General features: G+C 37.4%; 2 protein-coding genes and 1 non-coding gene across 5 annotated transcripts in view; 1 reads left to right on the top strand and 2 right to left on the bottom strand.

Moving 5' to 3' along the window:
• The window catches only part of USP50 (ubiquitin specific peptidase 50), a 55,087-nt gene extending 41,792 nt beyond the window's left edge, over positions 1-13,295 (top strand). Inside the window, exon 7 of one of the 2 annotated variants that reach the window (XM_072808479.1) lies at positions 9,488-13,295. In XM_072808479.1, coding sequence (XP_072664580.1) covers positions 9,488-9,736 — 249 coding nt within the window. In that variant the 3' untranslated portion in view covers positions 9,737-13,295. Of the gene's footprint in view, positions 1-8,723; positions 8,984-9,487 lie in introns of those variants that run through there. The other variant, XM_072808480.1, reaches the window with a different exon arrangement.
• LOC140623411 (U6 spliceosomal RNA) lies at positions 375-476 on the bottom strand. Its single transcript, XR_012023027.1, has one exon. It is a non-coding gene; the product is annotated as a U6 spliceosomal RNA (small nuclear RNA).
• Positions 10,034-25,586, bottom strand: part of USP8 (ubiquitin specific peptidase 8) — a 66,336-nt gene continuing 50,783 nt past the window's right edge. Inside the window, exons 11-20 of one of the 2 annotated variants that reach the window (XM_072808477.1) lie at positions 22,556-23,137; positions 20,125-20,211; positions 19,062-19,139; positions 18,410-18,672; positions 16,387-16,599; positions 15,768-15,978; positions 14,258-14,494; positions 13,500-13,642; positions 11,072-11,204; positions 10,034-10,918 (exon numbers count right to left, since the gene is read on the bottom strand). In XM_072808477.1, coding sequence (XP_072664578.1) covers positions 10,733-10,918; positions 11,072-11,204; positions 13,500-13,642; positions 14,258-14,494; positions 15,768-15,978; positions 16,387-16,599; positions 18,410-18,672; positions 19,062-19,139; positions 20,125-20,211; positions 22,556-23,137 — 2,133 coding nt within the window. In that variant the 3' untranslated portion in view covers positions 10,034-10,732. The remainder of the gene's footprint in view (positions 10,919-11,071; positions 11,205-13,499; positions 13,643-14,257; positions 14,495-15,767; positions 15,979-16,386; positions 16,600-18,409; positions 18,673-19,061; positions 19,140-20,124; positions 20,212-22,555; positions 23,138-25,586) is intronic. The other variant, XM_072808478.1, reaches the window with a different exon arrangement.

Here is a 25,586-nt window from a genome sequence, read left to right as displayed (position 1 = left end):
GTCTTTAGTTGTGACATTTGTTCTGGCAGTCTGGGTTATTTATGCTGATCTGGGTGTTATCTAGATGGATCTGTGAGATGTGGCAAACATCTTATGGCCATCATCTTCCCAGGCCTCTGGGTACTAATTTTATATCCTGCAACTTTACTGAATCCATTTATTCTAGTAGTTGTTTGGTGGAGTCTTTAGGATTGTCTACGTCTAATATCATGTCATCTGCAAATAGTGACAGTTTAACTTCTTTACTAACATGGATACCTCTTTTTAAATTTTGTTGTCTGCTAGCTATAGGTAGGACTTCTAGTATTATGTTGTTGTTTTAAAAGATTTTATTTATTCACAAGAGACACAGAGAGGCAGAGACACAGGCAGAGGAAGAAGCAGGAATTGGAGCAAATTGGAATGTCATTCTCACACAGGGGCCATGCTAATCTATATTATTCCAATTTTAGTGTATGTGCTGATGGAGTGAGCATGGTGAATGAGCCTTTAATGTATAGTTGAATGCAGTTTGTTAATATTTTGTGGAGGATTTTTGCATCTATGCTCATCAGGGATATTGGCCTATAGTATTTTTGTGATTTCTTTGGTTTTAGTATCAGGGTGATCCTGGCCTCATAGAATAAATTTGGAAGCTTTGGTTCCTCTTCTATCTTTTGGAATAGTTTGAGAAGAATGGGTATTAACTCTTCTGTAAATGTTTGGCATAATTCACCTGTGAAGCCTTCTGGTCCTGGACTTTTATTTTTTGGTAGTTTTTTTGAATACCAGTTCACTTTTTTTAAAAGATTTTATTTATTCATGAGAGACACACAGAGAGAAGCAGAGACACAGGCAGAGGGAGAAGCAGGCTCCATGCAGGGAGCCCGATGTGGGACTCCAGGGTCACACCCGGGGCCGAAGGCAGACACTAAACCGCTGAATCACCCAGGTGTCCCGTCAGTTCACTTTTGTTACTAGTAATCGGTCTCTCCAGATTTTCTATTACCTCCTGATTCAGTTTTGGAAGATTGTATGTTTCTAGGAATTTATCCATTTCTTCTGGATTGTCCAATTTGTTAGCAAATGACTTTTTATAATATTTTCTTATAACCCTTTGTATTTCTGTGGTGTTGTTACTCTTCTTTCATTTCTCATTTTATTTATTTGCATCCTTTCTCTTTTTTCTTGGTGAGTCTGGCTGGGAGTAAATCAATTTTATTTTTTCAAGGAACTAGCTCTTGGTTTCATTATTTTTTTTTCTTTTTTCTTTTTTGTGTGTGTGTCTATAACTTTATTTCTGCTCTGATCTTTATTATTTTCTTCCTTCTACTAATCTTGGGCTTGATTTGTTCTTTTTTTTTCTTTTTTTAGTTCCTTTAGGTGTATGGTTTAGGTTATTTGAGATTTTCCTTGTTCCTTGAGACAGGCCTGCATTACTATAAATTTCCCTCTTAGAACTGCTTTTGCATCCCAAAGATTTTGGATCATTTGTGTTTTCATGTATTTCTTTAAAATAACTTCTGGAGGGTATTATGCTGAGGGAAGTAAGTCAGTCGGAGAAGGACAAACATTATATGTTCTCATTCATTTGGGGAATATAAATAATAGTGAAAGGGAATATAAGGGAAGGGAGAAGAAATGTGTGGGAAATATCAGAAAGGGAGACAGAACGTAAAGACTGCTAACTCTGGGAAACGAACTAGGGGTGGTAGAAGGGGAGGAGGGCGGGGGGTGGGAGTGAATGGGTGACGGGCACTGGGGGTTATTCTGTATGTTAGTAAATTGAACACCAATAAAAAATTAAAAAAAAAACAAATAAAAATGGAGATACAAAATGAAAAAAAAATTAAAATAACTTATATGATTGCTCCTATTGGTTGCTTAGTATAATGTTTTCTAGCCTCCTCATGTTTTGTGTTTTTTTCCAGTTTTTTTCTTGTGATTGATTTCTATTTTTCATACTGTTGTGGTCAGAAAAGATGCATGGTATGGTTTCAGTCTTCTTAAATTTACTGCCACTTTTTTCGTGGCCTATCATGTTCTGGAGAATGTTCTGTATGTACTCAAATGTGTATTCTGTTGTTTTTGTATGGGATGTTCATATATATCTGTTACATCCATCTGGTCCAGTGTTTCATTCAAAGACATGCTTTCCTTATTGATTCCCCCTGCCCTGGATGATCTGTCCATTGATGTAAGTGGGGTTTTAAAACTCTTTACTATTATTGTATTATCAACTTACTTCTCTATGTTAATATTTGCTGTATATATTTAGGTACTCCAATATTGGGTGAATAGATATTTACAACTGTTATGTCCTCTTGTTGGATTGATCCCTTTATTGTTATGTAATGCCCTTCTTTGTCTCTTCTTACAGTCTTTGTTTTAAAGTCTATTTTCTCTGAGATAAGTATTAGTACTTGGCTTTTTTCTTTTCTATTTTCTTGGTAAATGTTTTTCCATTCCTTCACTTTCAGTCTGTCTTTAGGTGTGAAGTGTCTCTTGTAGGCAGCATATAGATGGTTTGTGGTGGTGGTTTTTTTGTTTTTGTTTTTGTTTTGTTTTGTTTTGTTTTTTGTTTTTTTAAATCAGTTCCACCACCTTATGTGTTTTGGTTGGAACAATTAGGCCATTTCCATTTAATTATTAATAGGTGTACTTACTGCCATTTTGTTGTTTTCTGGTTGTTTTTGTAGTTTTGTTCTGGTCCTTTATTCTCTTTCCTTTATTGTGATTGACAAGTTTTGGTAGTGTTAGGTTTGGCTTTCTTTCTCTTTAAATTTTGTGTTCTGGAAGCTAGATGTCTATTTCCTTCCCTGGTTAGTATGGGAAGTTTTCAGCTGTTATTTCTTCAAATGAAGAAATTTCTTTTCTTAAACATAAGATCTTTTTTAAAAAAGAAATCTCTGCCTCCCAATATGGGGCTTGAACCCACAACCCTAAGATCAAGAGTTGCATGCTCTACTGGCTGAGCGAGCCAGGCACTCCTCCTCAAACAAATTTTCTGCCCCTTTCACTTCTTCTGGGGATCCCTATAATGCAAATGTTCTCTTGATGTTATCCAAGAGATCCCTTAACCTATCCTCATTTTAAAGATTCCTTTCTTAGCTTGGGTGCTTTCCATTGCCTTGTCTTAAAGACTGTTGATATGTTCTTCTTCACCTGCTAATCTGTTGATTCCCTCTAGTGTATTTTTTCATTTCAGTATTGTATTCTCCAACTCTGATTAATTCTTTTTTATATTTCCATCTACTGAAGGTCTCACTAACATCTTGCACACTTCTTTCCAGCCCAATGAGCATCTTTACAATCATTATTTTTGGTTCTTTTTTTCATATTATCTCCATTTCATTTAGTTCTTTTTCTGTGGTTTTGTCTTGTTCTTTCTTTTGGAGCATATTCCACTGTCTCCATTTTTCTTGACTTTCTGCATTTCCTTGTATGCATTAGCTGGAATGGCTCCTTCTCAACTTGAGGGAATGATCTTGTGTTTGTCATCCCTTATGTAGACTTTGTGTGCTTGGTGACTTTTACTGGCTGGCTAGAGCTGTGGATGGCGTAGCCTGAGGGTTCTGGGGCTCTCCATGTAGTGGGAGCCCTGGCAGGACCCAGCTAACAGTGAAGTAAGGGCAGACTGTTTGGTCTCTGGTTTCTCCACACAGTGGGTCCCCCTGACTGGACAGCTGAGGCTAAAGTGGGTGCAAGCCGGGATATGCTGAGGCTCTACACATAGAAGGGACCTTAGCAAGGCAGCTAAAGTTAAGGTGGGATGTTATCCAGGGTGTCCCAGGGCTCTCTGCACAGATGGTGCCTCGATAGGTGACAGGGACAGAGGTGCAGTATGGGCCAAGAGGCCCTGGGGCTTCTGCCATAGCAGGCACCCTGGCAGGTCAGCTGAAGCTGAAGTGGGTACAACACAGGGATCCCATGGCTCTCCAGGCAGTAGGCCCCTGTCAGGATAGCCAAAGCTGAAGCAGACACAGGACATGGTGTCCTGGGGTTCTGGGTGCTGAGGGCACCCTGGCAGGACCACAGAAACCGAAATAGGTGAGAGCTGAGGTGTCCTGGGGCAGTCTGTGCTGGGGCACCCAGGCAGGGTAGCTGGAGCTGAGATATTGTGTAGGATGGGAGGTCCCTACGGGGGGTGCCCTGGTGAGATAGGTAAAACTATGTGGGAGCAAGCAGGGGAGAGGGTGCTGGGGCTCTACACACAGAGAGCACCTTGGTAGGACAGATGAAGCCAGAGGGTCAGCCTGTGGTGTCCCAGGAGTCTGCGCACATAGGGTGCCTTGGAGGGACAGCTGGGGCCTAGGTGGGCTACAGGCTGAGAGGTCTTGGGCCACTCTGCACAGAAGAGGCACAGCTGAAGCTAAAATGGTCACTGGCCAGTATGTAGTCCCTGGGATGTCCACACACAATGTGCCCTGGCAGGACAGCTCTGGAACTGTGAAGGGGTTGCAAGGTGGATTGTCCAAGGCTCTTCACACTGATGGGACAGCTGAAGCCAAATTAGGTTCAGGCTAGGGTTTCCTGGAATGTTCGGTGCATGCCTTGGCTGAATGACTGGAGCCAAGGCCGGTGTGGCAGGAGGATTCCGGGGTGTCCAGTGCAGTAGGTGACCTGGCAGGGTGGCCAGGACCGATGCAGACATGAGCTGGGGGCTCCCCGGGGGCACTTCATGCGGGGAGCACCTCCGGCAGGATAGCTGGATCTGAAGGAGACATCAGTTGGCAGGTTTCACAGTGGTCTGCACCGCAGGTGCCCTGATAAGCCACCTGAAGCTGAAGTGGGTGGGCCTGGAGTCTCCCAGCATGCTTTGCGCCTGTGTCTCCTTGGCATAAATGCCAGAGCTATTGTGAGGGCTAACCAGGGGGGTTCCCATGCACTGCCCTGTGGCCGCCTTGGTGGGACCGGCGGGGTGGTATGTGCTGGGGGTCTGGGGGCAGGCCGGTTAGGGCATCTGGATGGTGCGCACTGGCCTTGCTGTCAGGGTGGAAGGGCAGCACACACTGCGCCCATCAGCCCCTCCCGCCCAGACAGTGTTCTAGCAGCAGCCCTGCCGTTTAGCAGAGTTCTAGGCCTGGCTCTTCTATGTGCTGGTTGCTCTTTTAAGCCACTGGGTTTTTTTCTGTGCCCGAGGACGGAGGAATCTGTTCCTGGTCCCTTAGTATTATCCCTTCCCATAGACCCTTAATTACTGGGTCTCCGTTTTTCTTGCTGTTCTCTTTCGTTGTTCAGTTGGCCCTCAGTTCTTCAGGAAGAGCCGCTCTATAAATAGATGTAACTTGGTGTGGTCCGTGGGGACAGTGAATTCAGGGTCTTCCTATATCACCATCTGGGGACTGGACCTCGCCTGGCTGAATTGTTTTTTATGCTCTTTAAGGGCGAGGACTCCCTTTCCTCTTTCCATCTGGCTCTCCTAGCATGAAGCCCCACTGATTTTTGAAGCTGCTGAAGATAATCCCCACTGGTTTTCAAAGCCAGGTGTTAGGAACTCCTCTTCCCAGTGCAGGTCCCCAGGGCTGGGGGTGCCTGGTGTGGGGTCTGATCCTCTCCCTCCTCGGGGCTGGTGGTGCCCCTCCTGTTTGTGGACCAGGGGCATGGTCGCCTCCATTCGTCCTACCCTTTTATGTGGCCCTCTCCCTAGATTAACTGTGGAGGGTCTGTTCTTCCTGTCTTATATTTCCCAAATTTGAAGATTCATGACTTTTATTAATAGTTTTGTCATTATCACTTTTAAGATTTTATCTATTCATGAGAGACAGAGAGAGAGGCAGAGGGAGAAGCAGGCTCCCCATGGGAGCCCAATGTAGGACGTGATCCCAAGAACCTGGGATCATGACCCCCTAGCCAAAGGGCAGACGCCCAACCACTGAACCACCCAGGTGCCCCAGTCATTATCACTTTTAATATGGTCTTGCTCCTAAAATACACTCTTCTAGAACTTTTTTTTTTTTTTTTTTTTAAGATTTTATTTATTTGAGAGAAAGGGAGCACAGAGGGAGAAGAAGGAGAGGGAGAGGGAGAAGCAGACTCCCTGCTGAGCCGGGAGCCCAGGATCATGACCTGAGCCGGAAGGCAGAGGCTTAACTTACTGAACCATCCAGGTGCCCCCCTTTTAGAACTTCTAGGTATATACTGAATCTTCTCATCTAGTTTTTCCATCACTACTACATTCAGGGTAATTTCCTTAGGTTTTTTTTTTTTTTTTTTAAGATTTTATTTAATTATTCATGAGAGACAGAGGCAAGAAAAAGGCAGGAGCAGAATCCCTGTGGGGAGCCTGATGCAGGACTCAATCCCAGGACCCCGGGATCATGACCTGAGCTGAAGGTAGACACTCAACCTCTGAGCCACCCAGGCGTCCCTAGTTTTATCTTTATATTCATTGTCTCTTCAATTCTATGTACTATTTAATTGCTACGTCAGTCTTTTTATACTAAATATTAAAGTATTTCTCATTTCTGGAAGTCCTCTTTTTTTTTTTTTTTTTTGAAGTCCTCTTTTTTGTTAGCTTCTTTCTCTTAAATGTCTATCGCTTTAAACATGTTTTTGTAGTCTCTGTTTGGTAAATCTATTATCTAAAGTCCTTGGGAAGGGGAGTTAATCATGCCACTTATTGCCTTCTGACTTACTCATGGGGATGTAGTTTCTACATGTGTTCTGTAATTCTGAACTGTGAGCTCAGCATCATTGTGATTTTGTATGTGTGTATCCTGGACACCCTGAATTAAGGCACACCTATCCAGAAAAAGATACTTTTGCCAAGTGCCACCCAAATAATTCTCAAAATAACCCCCAAAATAAATTCACAGGCTTCTAAGAACATTTAGGTAGTGTAATTTTGAATCCCAAGTAAGACAGATCTGTGGTAACAAATTCCAGGAATGACTCACTCTCTGTATCAATAGCCTAAGCTAAGACAAGAACTGATTTATCCTTTATTGAAGGTGAGTGTCTAAGACTCCTGGCTATGTGTGTGGCTCTCAATCCAATGCCTTACCTTGCAGAGACCTAAGACTTTACCTCCTGTGCATGTATAATCTTTAAAATCCAGGCACCCTGGTTCCAGAGACCAGGAACTGTCCTTACTCCCAGGCAGTCACAATATCAACCACGTATCTGGTTTTTAGTTCCTGTTTTTGGCCATTGGGGATTACTCTTACTGTAAAATCTTTAGTATCAGCTATGCATTTCAAAGTGTTTACCAAGTTTATCCAACTTTTGTTAAGGTTTTGTAACTAAGGCTTTCACGTTAGCTGTCAGCCATAACTGCTGGAAATTTAAATCTAGAAAGATGCTTTACCTTCTATTATGTCAAAAAACATTTTTTTACATTAAATTATCAAAACTGAACATCATATTCCAGCTGTGACCAGTCTGATGATCCATTCAAAACAATACTTCATCATCTGGACACTACATATCCACCAGATTTCTTTCTCAAATTGTATCACACTGTCATGGGTACCATTTTATAAATAATGAAGCTGAAGCATGTCAGCTTAAGGTCATAGGAGCAGGACTAGAGCTTGGATCTTTTAAGTGTCAGCTTTGGGATACTTCCATAACATGTAAGTCAGAGGTAGGGAAAATGAAGGTTTAGGGAACATTAAGTACCTCCTATATGTTCTTAATATCAAAGATACCCAATAACTGCTGTATAAGAGATATCTTATTACCCCATTTTCATAGATGGGGGAATTAAAGCTCAGAGAGGTTAATTTACTTAAGGTCATTGTGTAGTATTAGAGCTGAATTCTCAGAATGGACTATAAAAATTCATCATCTTCCTTCTATACCAGGGGTCAGCAAACTTACTCTGTAAAAGGCCAGACAGTAAATATTTTAGGCTTTGTGGGCCATGTGGTCTCTTTTGCAACTATTCAGCCTTTACTGTTGTAGTGTGAAAGCAGCCACTGAGAAATGTAAAATGAATGAGCATCGCTGTGTATCCCATAAAACTATTTACTGAAATTTGGGTTTCATATAATTTTCACGTCACAAAATATTAATTTTTTTCAACTATACAAAATATGAAATGCATTCTTAACTCACAGGCCACACAAAAGCAGGCTGTGGGCTGCATTTGGCCCATGGGCAACTGTTTGTTGACCCCTGATCTAAACCATACTGCCTTCTGAGAAGTGAGGTTCTCCAGTGTCTGCTTCAAACATTCCTTTACCAGGTTAGGAAAGACATGGGAAAAAGAGAATGGAATAGGTTCTTCTCTGGATGCTACGTGACTGAGGGGGTTGTTCCTGCCCAAGCTCCTCAAATTATGTAGTAGCAATGTGGAGTTGTTTAAATGTCTTACCCCAACGTTAAAAGTCTTTTTTTCATGTCTCTCCTTAGCCCATCTTCCAAATTAAACCGTAAGCTCATTTAGGAAAGAGGACTATCTTATAATTTCTTTTAATGTTTAATAGTCTATGCATAGTAGGTGCTCACTATTCAGTGATAAATATTTGATGCTGCCAAATACTATCCTATCTCATTCACACTGTTTAAATAGTCAGTGGGCCCAATATAGAAGTAGTTCAACAAATGAAAAATAGTAATAGCAGTTAGGCCATATGCAGGATTTAACAATATTATCATTTTTCTGTAGTTACTATGAAACCACAAAAAAGGGACAATTAGTGTAAGGGACAACTATGGAAAATATTTCTTGGCCCTACCTTTTTTAGTTCCAGTAGCTATTTGCCTGTGAATACTAAGTCTGACATTCCTTCTCCTAGAACCATTTTGGTGATCTGGATGGTGGCCACTACACTGCTTTCTGCAAGAACTCAGTGACCCAAGCCTGGTATAGCTTTGATGACACACGAGTCAGTGAGATTCCAGATACTTCAGTTCAAACTGCTACAGCCTATCTCCTGTTCTACAGCTGCCAGCCCTTTTCAATACCTATAAAAAAATGCAAGAGCTAGGAAAATGGTGTTTCCTGAAAACTGCAAAAAAGCCAAGTTTTGCTTTGTCATTAAACTCTTGCAACTTACTTGCATCACTCACATTTTTAAGTCTTTCTGGTATATTGTTCACCCTTTTACATGATAAGGCTCTACCAAAGAAGATAGGTCCTGGCCTACTGAAAAAGGCAGCATGTAAATGATGAAATGCTAATTGATGGGGGCCTTCAAAGCACTGCAAATTATGTATTAATTTCAGGGTTCAAAATTCAATGTTTATTAAGATGAATTTATCACAGAACCTCTCAATTATATATTTCCAAGAAATTATTTCCCAAAGATACTTCATGGAGCTAAACCAAAGTAAGTTTTCTTCAAGTGGCTCTGTGACCTTAAGAATATGATTTGAAAATATTCAGTTAATCAAACAATTTAGCCAATAACTCTAATAAGTCACTTAGACCAACTGCAGAACATGAAAAATTGCCAACCTCACAATTCAAAATTCGTCCTTTCATCCTCTCCCTGACAGTCCACTAATGGTGATTATCTTTCTTTTTTTTTAATATTTTTTCTTTATTTATTTATGATAGTCACACACAGAGAGAGAGAGGCAGAGACACAGGCAGAGGGAGAAGCAGGCTCCATGCACTGGGAGCCCGACGTGGGACTTGATCCCGGGTCTCCAGGATCGCGCCCTGGGCCAAAGGCAGGCGCCAAACCGCTGCGCCACCCAGGGATCCCCTAACGGTGATTATCTTTCAGGAGCACCTTTTACAATCTTATTTTTACATGGAGAGTTTTTATTCACTTCATCTATAGCAATTGAGTCCGTGAGGTAAATAATAAATTCTAAGCTCCTCTCTGTCTTTTAATATATCATTTTGTAAAGATACGGTTCTTAATGCAGTTCACTTTGCAGTCATATTTGACTCCTATGCCTTTCTATTCTAATCCGGACTCCCAACTCTGAGAATCCTAAGTGCTATATGCAGTTCTAGATCAAGTTGAAGGAAGAGTAAAATCTGGTCCTAATAGAACAGGGTAAATGAACTAAATTTTAAGTCAATGTAGTAGGATAAAGTGTGTGTGTATATTAAATAGTTTGATAATATAAAATTAAAGACAGTACACTTAAAGGGTTTTAAATTATTTTTCTCATTAAGATTTTAATGTAGGTGTAAATGAAAATTCATTTTAAAAAATTAAAGAAAGTTTCCATTTATTTTTTTAGAATAAAGATTTAGTGCACAAATACAGCCCAAAGCCAACAAAAAAATAGCTTTGCCCTGTCATTTCCCTAAGAAAGCACTGCAGTTACTCAGAATAGGCCAAAAGAAAAACAAACAATCCTCTGAGTTCTAGGCTTCACAAAAGGACCACATATTATACTATGTACATTGATTTGATGTGCAAGTGTGCAATAAATATATACACATACATTCCTATCTGCTTTACATCATTCTAGAGTATTCATAGATCAAGCTGGGATTTAGAAATGTGAAAAGGCCATAACAGTGAAAAAGGAAAAAAAGGATAGAATGGTTTTTAGACTGGTAGAATAATAATGCTTAGCTAGTTAATTACTTTAACTTTGGAGCAAACTATAAAGGTTTTGAAATAAATGGTACCTGTAAGGAGTGCTTACTGCAATAGTTGTTAAATATTATTAGTCAGTTTTTTGATAATAGCACTGACCTAAAATATATGGTGATAATAACATAGCTCCCACTGTCCTAGAATTCCTCTAAAGGGCCAGCTATAGCTATCCAGTATAAGTATGTCGAGTTGTTTCGCTCAGCGTCTTAAAAGATAACTAGCTTATAACCTACTTCTCCTTATGTGGCTACATCAGCTGCTCGTGGTCCCAGTGAAGTATAAAAGAGGATATAAGCTGCCGAAGACTTCACAGAAGAAACAGAGATATCAGAAACTTCATGATCATCAAATTTAAACCACCGCTGTCTTGCCGCATTTTTACAATAGGCAGTGTAGTGGCCTCCATCCAGCCCACCGTAGTGATTCTGTGTCAAACGAGATGGACAATCAGTTCATATTGAAATTACTGACATATTTTAAATAATTCAAAGCTTTCTGTTATTTTCCTATGAAGGAACCACTTGCAACTCTTTCTTTCTAAACAAAATATGAAAATATTTAGTTCACAAGATACTTACTGAAACAGAAAACAAATTATATTTCTTCAAATTGTTCTTTGGGCCAATAACATACTGTGACAAGTCAAGATTTTCTAATGGGAAGTCCACAGAGGTCTGTAATTTCTGTTTCCACCTGCCATCATAGGAAAAACTGCGGAGCAAAACGTGACATTAATTAATACTGACAGACCAAAAATATCAGAATGACTCTAGTTCATTCCTCGATAGTCTAAACTTTTAGCCAGGACCATAAACCCCATTTCAAATACTCAGAATTTCAGTAGTGAAAGGACCTATAAAGACATCTGGCTTCATTTCCTCTTTACAAACAAGAAAACAGAGGCACACAGATATGAAATGACTTGCCCTAAGTCAAACAGCTAAGGGGGTAGAGACGAATCTTACCGTGGTCCCCGGACCCCTAGGCCAGCCAGAACTGTGAGAGGAGTTTTCTACAAAGCCAAAAACCTACAAAGACCCATGTTTATAATGTTAGTCCCCACACATGTCCAGAGGACAGACTACTGCTGGGGAAGCTGGAGCTGGAAACTGTAAGCACACAGACTACACAGGTATCCCCTCCTTTTCAAAAGTTGACATTACGCTGCTTTAATAGAAGACTTACGTTAGTCCTTGTTTTTGCTAACCAAAAGAAATCCAAGAGGATTTCTGCTTTTAAGAAAAAAGGTGAACAGTGAAAATAGCATTTGGCAGTATTTGTTCTGCAGTAAGCTGGTAGAGGCAGCAGGCACCTTGCCGAGCAGCAAGAGTGGCACCACCAAGTCTTTCCCGGAATACTCAGCATCAAGCTGTCGGCATCTGTGTTTTACCTTGACGTATTTTGTGCATCTCTTTGCAAGATGTGTCCTAAGGCATCAGAAAGGCCCAAGAGAAGGTTATTTTTGGGGTTTAGGAATGCTCAAGATTTTCCATATAAATTAATGGTAACTGCTTCTTTGCTTTTCACCGTTTTGCTTTATGAAAGATTTCACAGGAATACTCTACTCTCAGGTAGCAAGGTGAACTATAATGGCATTCCATGATCCTGACATATTCTGCTCCTTTAAACATCAAAATACTGGTATGTTGGTGAACTCTTATATCAGAATTTTCAAAAACTGAATTCTGAACCATTTATATTTTCAGATATTCTGCAAAGAGTAAAAGCAGCATTAAAAATTTTAACTGAACAAATGTGTAATCATTTATAGAATGTTTATACCTCCACAATCCTCAAGAAGACAAAAACTGATTCACAGCCTGCTGTTAAAAATTTTACATGAGAAATTTGAACACGTCAATGTTGAAAATATAACTGCCAAAGAATCTCCAGTAATACAATGAAGCAAATAATTAAAATAGAAGTGCTTTCTTGAAACTAAAATTACAGCTCAATAAAAAGATCAAACAATGACCCACTGTTATCACTCCATGGATAGATTATATACAAAGACCAGAAAAAAAAAAAAATCAAAACACTTAGGACATGTTTTATAACTCTCTATTAGAGGACCAGATCTTTTTCACTGGCTGGAGAAATCTGGACAAAAATGTCTGCACCCAACAATGGCATCCTTAACATCTTTAAGACTACACTTAAATCCTGTATTTCAGGGATGCCTAGGGCACCCCTGAGAAAGAGTCAAGGCACAGCTGGGCAAGTGCCTGACTCTTCGTTTTAGCTCAGGTCGTGATCTCAGGGTCATGAGGTCGAGCCCCACTTTGGGCTCCATGCTCAGTGTGGAATCTAAGACTCTGTCTCAAACTTCTCAGACTTCTCCTCTGTACATGAGCATTCACTATCTAAATAAATCTTTAAAAAATTCTTTATTTCACTTTCAGCCTAGTATTAAATCCTTTTTTAGTTTACTGTTTGATAAATTTTATTGGCTAATCATTTGTATTATACTGTATAAATACATTTTCATTTGATATTTTATAATATAAAATTATATATAAATATTATAAATAATAAACATAAATATATATTAAATATATATTAAATAGATTTTTAAGATTTTATTTATTTATTCATGAGAGACAGAGAGAGAGACAGGCACAGACACAGGCAGAGGGAGAAGCAGGCTCCATGCAGGGAGCCTGAAGTGGGACTCGATCCCAGGTCTCCAGGATCACACCCTGGGCTGAAGGTGGTGCTAAACCGCTGAGCCACCCGGGCTGCCCCAAATTTTGTATTTGAAATGTAATAATTAAATTTCCTTTAAAGAAAAAAAAAAAAAAAGATGACATTACATGAAAGAGTCATGTAGTCATTTTGCTGTTACTGCAAACACTAAGGTAAGGAACTAGAGTCTCCTCATTTCTGCCTTATTTCCCTAATCAGATATTTTCCTTTGCAATGCATCCTTAGCAGGCAGTACAACAAAATGACTTAGAATGAAGGACTTAGAATTCCTTCATCTAAATGGCAGAAAAAATTGTTTACCGTTTCAGATGCACTAAAAGCACAGGTGGCAACTTCCAGATTTCTATCTTTTTTAAAGAATCCCGTCGAGTTCTGCAATGACTGCAGTAAAACCTGTTGTTATCTGTGAGCTTCTCTTCTTTGGAAAATAATCTAAGGCAATCCTGGAGGCAGAAACAAGTAGCAGTTATTCCTGTCTTCACAGTATCACTGAATGTCTACTCAATAAGTTACTCTGCCAGGCATGAGGGATATAACAGAGAACTAGAAGAAAACAATCCCCTCACAAACTTTATGACCTAGTGGGGAACCCAGATGAGAGAGCCGACCATAACAAGAGTGCAGAGCGTGGTGAGTGCTGCCTACGGTGGAGGGAAGCAGTCCTGCGTGTCTGCACTCTACCTGGTGTCTCAGGAAGTCTTGCTGGAAGAAATGACATTCTCAAGGAAGCAAACACAAAAATATCAACAAGCTAGCTAAATCACACTCTTGTTGTGAGGAAAACAGGCTACTTATTTGATCCCCCTGTGAAGCAAATTCTTGTAACTTTTAAAACTTCTTCAAAATGCAAACTTTAAAAAACATCAATTCTTAAAGTATTTTATAGGAAAATATCTTTTAAAAACTTAAAAAAAAATCTTTTTCTAATATACATAGACAAAAAATAATATACATAGACATAATTAAAACAAAATTTATGTGTAAGTTTCATCTAAAAAAGTATATTTGTATGCATATAAACAGCATTTATTCTACAAATCATTTATTCTTGAGCTTACCTGTAATGTACATTTACTTGTAGAAGCTAAGGGTAGAGACAAATACATGAAGGCCTCAAATGTCCTAGACTTTTTGTGACAGGTGAGGCACTGTACTGTGGATTTGAACTGACCCTGAAAAAGTGCGACAATAATAGATTCATTGAGCTGCTTGTGTTTCTGCCAGGCATGTTCTGCAGCTTTAAAGTCATCAAGGTGATCATTGTTTTCTTCTTTATGTCTCTTCCGATTATCAGCCTGGAAATAAGATTAATATTAAAATTTATATTAATATCTCAAAGTTGACATTTATTTCTTTAAAGTTGACATTTAAATATAAAATTGAAAGAATATATGGAATATACTTTGCAGATTTAGAAACATTTTTGTTCATGAAAGAGTTCTACTCTCATTAAGTGCTATAAAAAAGTTGTAGCCAAAAATCTTCCTCTAAATCCCACTTTATCAGGAAAGTATGACTTATTTTTTATTTATTAAAGATCTTACTTATTTGAGAGAGAAAGTGTGTGAGGGAGAGGGAGAGAGAATCTGTAGCAGGCTCTGCACAGAGCCCACCTTGGGGCTCAATCTCACAACCATGAGATCATGACCTGAGTTGAAACTAAGAGTTGGACACTTAAATGACTGAGCCACCCAGGCACCCTATATGACTTATTTTATTAAATAGAAATTAATAAAATACATTTTCTTAAGGGATCGGGATTAAGGAGTACACTTGTGATGAGCAATGGCTATTGTATGGAAGTACTGAATCACTATATTGTACACCTGAAACTAATAGTACATTGTATGTTAACTAACTAGAATTCATAAAATACATTTTTAAAATTTTTGTTTTAACTTTATGTTGAAAATTTTGATTTTGAAAAGAAGACATTTCACACATAGCTGGGAGTTAGGGCTACAACTAGACAGGATTTATTTGTTGTCCTAGGCTCATGGATAGATACACACATGTATTTATATTCACCTATATATACACACACATACATGTGTGTAAAATACGATGTATTTTTTTGGTGTGTGTATATATATGTTCAGTGGTAACAGTGATACCAAAGGTATCTGAGAGATATGTGCCTGAGTAACTTTTCACATTAGTCCTTTGGTTATATAAGGTAATTCTTATTTTATAAACAAGGACGAAAATGATATATATAAATATATAATAATAAAGATGTTCAGGTAGTCTATAGCTAATCTTTTAGAAAATTTGTGTTTATGATTTACTTTCACATACATGTGGTCACATAGTACCTCTAACAACTATTTCAAAATTTACAATTTCTCACAATACGATCTATCCTTTTAGTAAACAAATATAAATTATATATTTCTTTTAAAATATTAGATCTATCAGATATGTTTTATAGTTCCCTGCCTTAGTACAAAGTCACTAGATTTGAATAAACTTGCACTGAACAATCACCTATAATTTTAAATTGCTATAAAAATTAGTGTTGAGCAACCCTAAAGAGCCTTTGCAACTTAGAAAAATCAAATTTCTTACTTTATTTAGATCTTCATGGAGACCATCCATTAGGAACAGAAGCAGTTCTTGTGAATCTTGCTGGCTATATCCTGCAAACTGGTCATTGATCTTCCCAATGGTGATTTTAAAGTCCTTTGGACTGATGTACCTGTATTGTCCTGTCCACAGGGCTTTCATAATTATGCCAAATTCTTCAGCCACTTCACCTTTATGCCCCAAGAGATTTGACCTTTGCAAATATAATTACCAATAAATAAATAAATAAAGGAATTTTTAAAAAGTCAAGGTACAGTGGGTTGACAAGGTCAACATTAAACTCTTTATATACTGTAACCCAACACTAAAGTATTTATTCACAGGTTTATTCCCAAACACTCATCTGAATCTTACTTTGCTTATACCCCACCAGCATGCTGCTTCTGGGCTGCGAACCTCCAGTTAATTAACTGATGTCCCTACCTTTTTGCACTGCTCCTCTTCTGTCAGTGAGAGGAGAGGAGGCTTTACTCATATTTTCCTTAAGAATAAAGATGTTTTTCCCCTTTCCTAATTTGTCTTCTCTGGAGCTGAGTGGTAAGGAAGTATGGTTATATCACCCTTTTAATACTATATTGTAGTAAGTATGAAATTTCTTTACCTATTAATATCATCCTGGTAACAGTTTCGGTTGAAATAATCAGCCAAATGTGGAGCATTACATAGGCACTGCAGTATGGAGTTCATATAACAAGTATTTCCCAAATTACGAAGTCCAGTGAGAGCTGGTCCAGATCCTCCAAAGACAGGATTGAGGTTCCGAATCTGAGAAGCAGAAAGCCTTGTGATCTCAGCTTTAGGGTAGCATGTTGGCCTGAGGAAGAAAAAACGTACACAAGGTCTTAAAATGCACAGTATCTAAAATTAAGGTTCAGACTACAAATAGCAAACTCCCGCACTGGTATCACAGTACACAGTAATCTTGTAAACAGTTAATAAGTCATAAGGTACTGGGTCTTACAAGACATTTATTATCTAGGTAACACTGGTTATTTTGTGACCCTCCCAAGAAACAAGTATCCTTAACCTCTTATGTGGGTCTATGGTTCTTATACCCTGAGATAGATTCCCTGCTTCTCATGAACACGTACGGTCTTCTGGAAGAGAAGACTCTTTCAAATTCTTTTAAAGTTTAGCATTACTAAATGTTGAACTCAACCAGAATGCCAAACAAAGAATAAAAAATTTATTACTGTGGACAGATATCAAAAGAGGCAGAGATTATTTGGGTACTATTACCCAAAATGCAGAGGTGTGCTGACACATACAGTAGCCACTGGCCACAGGTAGCTATTTAAATTTAAAAGGGGGCACCTGAGTGGCTCAGTCCTTAAGTGCTGGGCTCCCTGCTCAGTGGGGAACCTGCTTTTCTCCCTCTGCCCTCCTGCTCCTGCTGCTTCTTTCTCTCTCAAATAAATACAATTATTTATTAATTATTTAAAAATTCAGCTCCTCAGTTCCACGTCCTACAATTCTAAGTAGCTACTACCATACTGAATAGCACAGATACAGAATGTTTCTACCAACATGTCTACTAAACAGCTTTGGACTAGAGAAGGCTTTTGTTATTTAGTGTATTTGATTTATATGCAGAACTTCTAGAATGGCTATAGCATTAAGAAAAATCTTAATCTTTCTTTTATTATTGATCCTAAACATGCTTCCACCCTGAAAGGAATTTAAGAACAGATTAAACTGATTAAACTATGTTTCAATCAGCATTTCTTTATATGTGCTCAGGTGTATACGTTCATGTACTCCTCTGTTAAATGCATATAAAAATACATAACTGCATGTGTGATTGTCTTAAAAAAACCCCTCGTCTTCAAATTAATAAACTTTAATAAGAATGATGATTCAAGAAAGAAATCTTACCAGTTTTAATAGTGAGCCCTAATATAAACCCATTTATGTATACTTCCATCTATACCCCTCCCTCAAAAAGTAAAGATTAGAAGTGATAAGTAGATCTGACAATTACCTCCTCACAATCCTATCAATCATAAACTAGGAGCATTAGAGGGACCACACCAGGAATACATCTAAATGAAATCTGGTTTGGGAAAATTAACTGAACCTACTGATCATTCACTACTTGTGAAGAAAACAGCAGAAATGCAATGAAGAAAAATGGAACAGAATAAGATTAGGAGCTGATACACACAATACTTGTCATTTTAATACTATTTAAGTTTGCTTCTATAGTAGAGGTGGAGTTAAAAAAAAAAAAAAGTTTGGAATTTGAGAGCTGCAACAAGATAAACTCAACAATCCCAGAGATTATGGTCCCTGAAGAGAAATTTAGGGACCATGGAGGTTTATGGAAAACTTCTAGGTAGTTCTATACTATGCTGCCCTAAAATATAATAATGTACATTCTATATTAATGTATATCTACACTAATACTTATTATGATCATTTTCCCTGATATATTTAAGTTAGCACTTGGGATAAAAACCAAGGAATTTAATCCATTCATATTTTCCTCTGTGCTAAATAACAATGGCTGGTATAACCATCCTCAGAAATTTCTGACTCCCTGGTATTAATAAACTAGTATGTTTAGAGTAGAAGTTTTCAAATATAGCAGATTACTTTAGTTCTAAGAATTAGGATAAACTCACTTGTTTTCCCGATTAACTGTTGGAGTTACTGTTGGCTTCCTCTTCTCTTCCTCTTGAATAGCCTGGGTTATATCTGGGGAGGAGTAGGAGCGCTTCAGTTTGGACGGTTCCCTATCCCGCTCAGCAGGAATCTGTGGCTTGGCTTTATGAGTTGGAGGGGTGGAAGGAGGTGCAGATGAAGGAGCCATTTCCGGTGGATACATATGAACAGTGTTGGTAGGTGAATGATAATAACGAAAAGTTCCAGTGATTGGGTCAAGAAACTTAGATGGAAAAGAAACAAAACAACAGGTCAAAAAAAAAAAAATCACTCAAAAGTATTCCACTGCTAAATTTACTTTTGGATTAAAATAATTTGAATAAAATGGTAATAATCACTTCCATAATTCAACTTCCAAAGAACTCTGGGTATTGGAAAAATTAACTGTTTCTAAGTAACAAATGCCAAAAATGCTCATCTATCGTAGCCATCATCTCAGATTGGATATACTGAGAAATCTAACCCTGCTGTAATTAGGGAAATAATCTATGTCCTCCATAATGAAGAAACAGAATTGACTCTGCATTAGAGAAGATGCAGAATAAACAACAAAAAAAAGCTTTTTAGAAAAGAACACATGTTATTTATTTATGTGCTTATTTTGAGTTTTACCTTGGCCCACCCAGAAGGCAGTCCTGGTACGATCCTCCCCATTTCTTCACTTCGTGCTCTTGTTAAAGGTTCTCTAGCCTAGATTAAAAACAAAACAAAACAACAAAAAAAGGTTAAATTTTGCCATATACAAACTTAAGCTACTTGTCCAAAAAACCAAAAAGCCTTGTGTTGGCTGCCCTTTAATATTTTTATTTTTATTTTATTTTTTTTCCTTTAATAGTTTTAAAATCAACTTTAAAAATTAAGAACTGTATGTGGTCTCAAAGTCCAAATACTGCAGCAAAGAGAAAAGGAATATGTGTACATACAAGCCCACAATGATGGCAGTTTTTAAAGTTTCTTTTAAAAAAATAAAAACACAAAGACAATTTCACCCAAAAGAAATGAAAACATATTTCCACACAAGGACTTGTTTGCAAATGTTCACAGCAACATTATTGATAATAGCCCAAAAGAAGCAGAAGCAATCCAAATATTCATTATCTGGTGAATGAATAAAATGTATGTGGTATATTCACACAAGGGAATACTATTCAGTAAATATAAAAGAATAACTACTGATACATGTTACAACATGGATGAATCTCAAAAAATTATACTAGTGAGGACACCTGGGTGACTTCCTAAATTTTTAAAAAGGCTGAATATACCATTGTATGTATATGTCACATCTGTTTATATAATTCATCTGTGGATGGATATTTGGGTTGCTTCTATCTTTTGGCTATTTGGCTATTGCAAATAACACTGCTATGAACTGCTTTCAATTCTTTTGGGTATATACCTAGAAGTAGAACTGCTGGATCATGTAGTAAGACCTAGATATTTTCTAATTTCATAAAATGAGTAGAATATATTATTACACTTTAAATAGGAAGACAAACATCTATTCCTTTTTAGCATATAAATGGATCAATCATGTAAAAACAAAAAACCAGCTATGAAAGGAAAGATTTCTTCAGAAAGTAGATTTTCAGATGGAGGATGAAAATACAGTAAAGACAACCATGTGATTATAAACCATGTGTTTCCCCCAACCCAATGAACTACTACTACTTACTTTATTTCTTTCGAGGTCTTCTGTATTCTCTCTAAAAGTTCCAGTCTTTAGAATTCCACTTTCTGGTTGTCCTTTAATCTTAACAGGCTGTAAAATTATTAAAATTTCAGAAATGAAAACTTTAACTGTCCTCCAATATGAACTTGCCTATCAATCACTAGCTAATACAAGTAAATCCATCAGACTGAAAATATAAAAGAAAAAAAAAAAGACCTGAAGAGTTTATTTAGTTTTACTGTCAAAGTAGATATTTTTAGCTAAAGGTGATAGAGCCCCTGTGGGACTTCCTAACATTAAAGATAAAAAAGAAAAGAAACTGATGATCAATGGTGGGGAGTGTGCATATCATGGTGGATAGGGAAGCACTGACTCATGATACAAGGCCAACTATAAGTTGCTGGTCATCAGTGTATATTCACCATGACCTCTTTGGAACACTGTTCTTTTATTTTAATTTCACATGATTTGGTTGCCTTCAAAGTGGTCATGTTCTCCTAAAATGAACATACTGAAGAGAATGGAGAGATTATAAGATATTCATACAGAAAAATATTCAAAAGTACAAAATCCATTTTATATCCTCTTGGAACCTATCATAGGTGCCTTCAAAGAATTCACTTTGATTTTATAGTTTATTTTAAAAATAACTAAAGTAAAAACTTCTAAATATTTGTGATAATTTTAATAAATTTTATTCCAGAATAAATTATGTATTTTTGACTACTTTTATTTATTTTTTAAAGATCTTAATTATTTATTTGAGAGAGAGAGAGAGAGAGAGAGACAGAGAAAGAGATAGGCAGGCAGAGACACAGGCAGAGGGAGAAGCAGGCTCCATGCAGGGAGTGCGACACAGGACTCGATCCCGGGACTGCAGGATCAGGCCCTGGGCTGAAGTCGGCGCGAAACCACTGAACCGCCTGGGCTGCCCAATATTTTGCCTACTTTTAAAAGCATACCGTGTGTGTGTGTGTGTGTGTATGTATATATATATACATATATATATACATACACACACATATATATACATATATATACACACACACACAATTTTTTCAATGTGTTATATATAATAAGTAACATCAAAAACTAATGTGATAATCACAGGGCTATTTAGATTTGTAGGGCTATCTGGCATAAATGCTTTTACTTCTTACGACTGCCTGCCCCTAAGTGAACCAAGATAGAAAGGAAGTGGCTTTGGAATCTTACTGCACATAGGCCCTGAGGCTAATTACTTAACTTCTAAGTTTCAACTTTATTTCTGAATTGAATACCTCATGACCTTATCATTAGAAGTATAAAGTAATACAGGAAAAATACTTGGTGTATAACAGCTACTCAATGGACAATAATTAAATTGTAATAGCTCAATTCTGAGCCTCCCATGAATAAAGTGAGAACATTTAGTACATGGGCTTCATTTCCCTAACTTTAGGTGTTTGGAAGGTTTTTGTTTGTGATCTATACATTTTTTATGAAAGAGCATGCATGTGAATGGGGTGGGGGAGGGGCAGAGGGAGAGAGGATCTTATATAGGCTCCATGCCCAGTGCAGAGCCTAACACAGGGGCTCAATCTAATGACCCTGAGATCATGACCTGGGCCAAAACCAAGAGTTGGCTGCTCAACCAACTGAGCCACCCAGGTGCCCAAAGGGCTATATTTTTGATAGTTAAGGTTAACTAGGTAAGTGTTCCCCAGATAAGTACACCATTAATATGAATTGTTAATATTGGTTTATGCCTGAACTGCTGCTTCAGAACTATAAACAGAAGCTATAACTGTTCTTGCTATTTTAAAGGGAAAGGCATTGTTAATTGTATAATACAGGAAACAAAATAAAAAACATATATGTTATTATTAGGTTAAAGAACAACAAAAAAATGTTCCCCAAAATTAGGGGAATGAATTTTGGGAAATAACCAAGGGTAGAAAAAGGCAACATTAATGGGATCATTGTCAATATTATTGATTAGATGAAGCAGCAAACAAACTGACAATAGACGTGACCACAAAAACCACTATACACAAAGATAAATGTTGGACCATTTAGATGTCATTGATTTTGGACATATTTTAAGTAGACACAAGCTCTATCATATACGTATTTGGCACCTAAATCCTCCACATTGAGAGGAAGATTGTATTTCACTCAAATCTTCTGATGAACATACAGCACATATAAAAATGAAGAGTGTAGTTACCTCAATTGCTAAAAAATACTGCATTTCATAGACAAAAAAAAAGCAACCCTACTCCCAGTCAACCAAAGGAGAGTAGAAGAGCAAATGTAGATGGATCAGTACAAATCGCCCACTAGAAAATTACTTAAAAGATCTGTCCTATTTGTGGAATGCCACTGGTGTCATCTTTTTATAACACAATTTATTTCACTTACTTGGCAGTTTGTACTGTTTGTTTCTGCTCACCTTGCCTGAATTTGCATCTCCTGCCACAGAGGCATGGGGCACATCTCCCACTGCTTTCTTCTGCAGTTCTGGGGTGGGACACCTTTTGCCCCTATCTTCTGCAGATTTCTTGGCATCAGTAGTTTCATGTTCACTTTTACTTTGTCTTTTTACTCCTGTTATTTCTCTGCTCCTCTTTGAAGTTTCTTTATCTTCTTTCTTAACCTGTTCACTTTCTCTCTTTTCCATTTCTTCTTTTGCTTTCTGTTGCTTCTCAGTGATTTGATTTTCTTCAGCTTCTTGTTTCTTTCTGGCTTTTTGTTCTTGTTCTTCTCTCCTCAGTTTCTCTTTCTGTTCTTCTTGCTGCCTTTCTCGAAGTTCTTTTTCTTGTTTGTTTTTCTCCATTAGAAGAGCAGTTTCTGCATGAATACGAGCCTTTTCTTCATCTGTTAACATGGCAGTCGGAGGGGGAAATACTGGCTTTGTGGAACGATCAGGAACTACTTTTCCATCCTGAGGAGACTGTTGCTCGTGATCTTTATTTTCAGATTTTATTTTATGATCTTCAGGCAATTTGACTGCTGGTTTTTTAGTACGATCAATCTACATCAACAAAAACAGAGCAAAACCTCTTTTTGTCAAAGTCCAGGAATGTAACCTCAGTTCTTGAAATCAAGTTGTTCTGAAAGAATAGTCACTTTATGGAGGCAACATATGCCAGAATATCTGTGTCTGTCAAGATTTCTCATAAGGCACCTGGTACTTACTTCTTGATTCCATACTTTCAATACACCATGATATGTTCTGTACATGGAAGAGTTCATCTAAAACATAAAACCTGGCCATACCTAGATTTAAGTTCCATTTCCACATATCCAATTGCTTACTCAACATCTGCATGTCAGTGTCTCACATACACACCACCAATCTAACATGGTCAAAACTGATTACGTAATAATTCCCCTACAAACATGGTCCTTATCTCATGATGTAACCCCTATCCAAATCGTAGCTCATACCAGAAAATTGAGTTTATGTCCTCCGCCTGCCCTTATGCAGTCTGATGATTTTCTTCCTCTACCTGTCCACCAAACAAGTCCATGCCAACATACTCTCTACATTGTTTCCAATTAGTTGTCCCACCTCTTTTCTTACCTCCCTTCTAATCTCCACACTGTAGCCAGAGTAATCATTTTAAAAGAAATATGACTATGTTCCTCATGAATGTAAACAGCTACTCACTGTACTCAGTTTACATCTAAAATCTTTACCATGCATAGGATGGCCCTGTGTGGTCCCACTTCTACCTATTTCTCTAATCTCATAGACCACTCTATACATCAAGTATATCACATTCCCACGCCTACCTCTGCCTTTTTAATTCTTCAAAGATGCATGCTCCTTCCCAACTCAGGCCTTTGTACCAGCTATTCATCTAGATAATGCCTATTACAACTTTAGGTCATGGCTGAAATATCTCTCCCTTAGGAAAGATTTCCGAAATCCCCAAAATAGCCCAGTCCCCTAATGTATGGTCTCTTAATACCCTCTTCTTTTCCCTCATAATATTATTGGGATCTTAATAAATATTATAATTACTTGTTTAAAATCTTTCTTCCCTCTTAGCATAAAAGCTCCAGGAGGGTAAAGACTGTGTCTGACACAGAGCAAATAAATATGTTGCCAAGGGAATGAATAAAATATTCCATAACAACTTTCATAACTTAGGTAAGTTACTAATTACAAGTTAGGTAAAAAACCATCTAAATTCCTAAATTAATGAGTTAAATGTTTATTATCTCACTTTAATAGCATACTAACCCTATAAAATTGTTAGAAGTGATCCTAAGATCATTTTTTTGAAAATGCAATTTACTGAAACAAGTATAAAAATTTATAAGAATATCTGCCAGTAACAACCTGCATGGTGTTCTTATAAAACATATTGTACAGACTGCAATATAGTGAAGAATATAGTGAAGAAATCATTCCTTTGTTCCTCATTTCTCTTTTTGCCTCTTTAAAAATCTATTTCCTCCTCTTCTTTTCTACATTTGAGAATGAAGTGGGAAGAACCACTATGAGGATAAGGATAATAAAAAGTGGACAGGAACCAAAATAAATATTTCCATATACATTTTAACTCAATCTATTTCACTCTCATTTTAAAAGCATAACTATTATCATGTTACTTTCAACTTTAAAATTCTGCAAGTTTCCTTGTGCCTACAGGATAAAATTCCAATTTGATAGCATATCTCTTGATGACTCTTGTCCATCTTCCAATCTTATCTACTATCACATTTGTCTGTCTCCAACAGAGAGCTGTGTCTAAGCATGTCAAAACTACTCACTGGTTCCAGAGCATGCTTTGTTCCTTTAGTCACAAAATCTTCTACTTGTCTCTTTAATCCTCAAATCCTATTGTACTCTTATAGCAGCCCAGATAAAAATACTGCCTTTTCCATGAAGACCTGATACCCTCAGTCAAAAGTTCTTTCCTTGCTCTGTGCTCCAGTGACTACTTGAGCAATTATGACATTCTGCCTTATATTTTTGCTGTCTTTGTAGAAGTCTCTCCTTCTAAACATCAGATAGAATCCATAGCTTAATCATACTTATAAACATTTATGTTGTCTTTCACATAGAAAAACCTCAAAATATATTAGGTAAATTTGCACATATCTCAGAAAGTCACAGGAGGATTATGGTTCAAATAACATGCTGATCAAGTTTAAAGGAAGTGCAATAACATAAGCTCTTTTTTCAATTTCTTAAATTCATGTTTTTAGAAGAGTTGCCCAAACAAATACTGTTTAGTCTTGAGATTTGCTTTTTTTGTTTTTACTTTTTAAAAAAGATTTATCTATCTGAAGATTTAGTCTGAAATATTAAAAGCAGAAGACCTTTAAAAAAATGAAAAAATGAACTATCTCATTTCACGACAAAAAGTTTTCTATTCATAGCCTGTTGCACAAATCAAATGGAATCCACTTCAAATGTGAAATACTGTTGAAATACATCTGAAAAAAATTTATTTTTTTTTAAAGAT

The sequence above is a fragment of the Canis lupus genome, chromosome 32, assembly GCF_048164855.1.
Source record: "Canis lupus baileyi chromosome 32, mCanLup2.hap1, whole genome shotgun sequence".
Lineage (NCBI taxonomy): Eukaryota > Metazoa > Chordata > Mammalia > Carnivora > Canidae > Canis > Canis lupus.
This window is presented reverse-complemented; position numbering and strand designations above follow the sequence as displayed.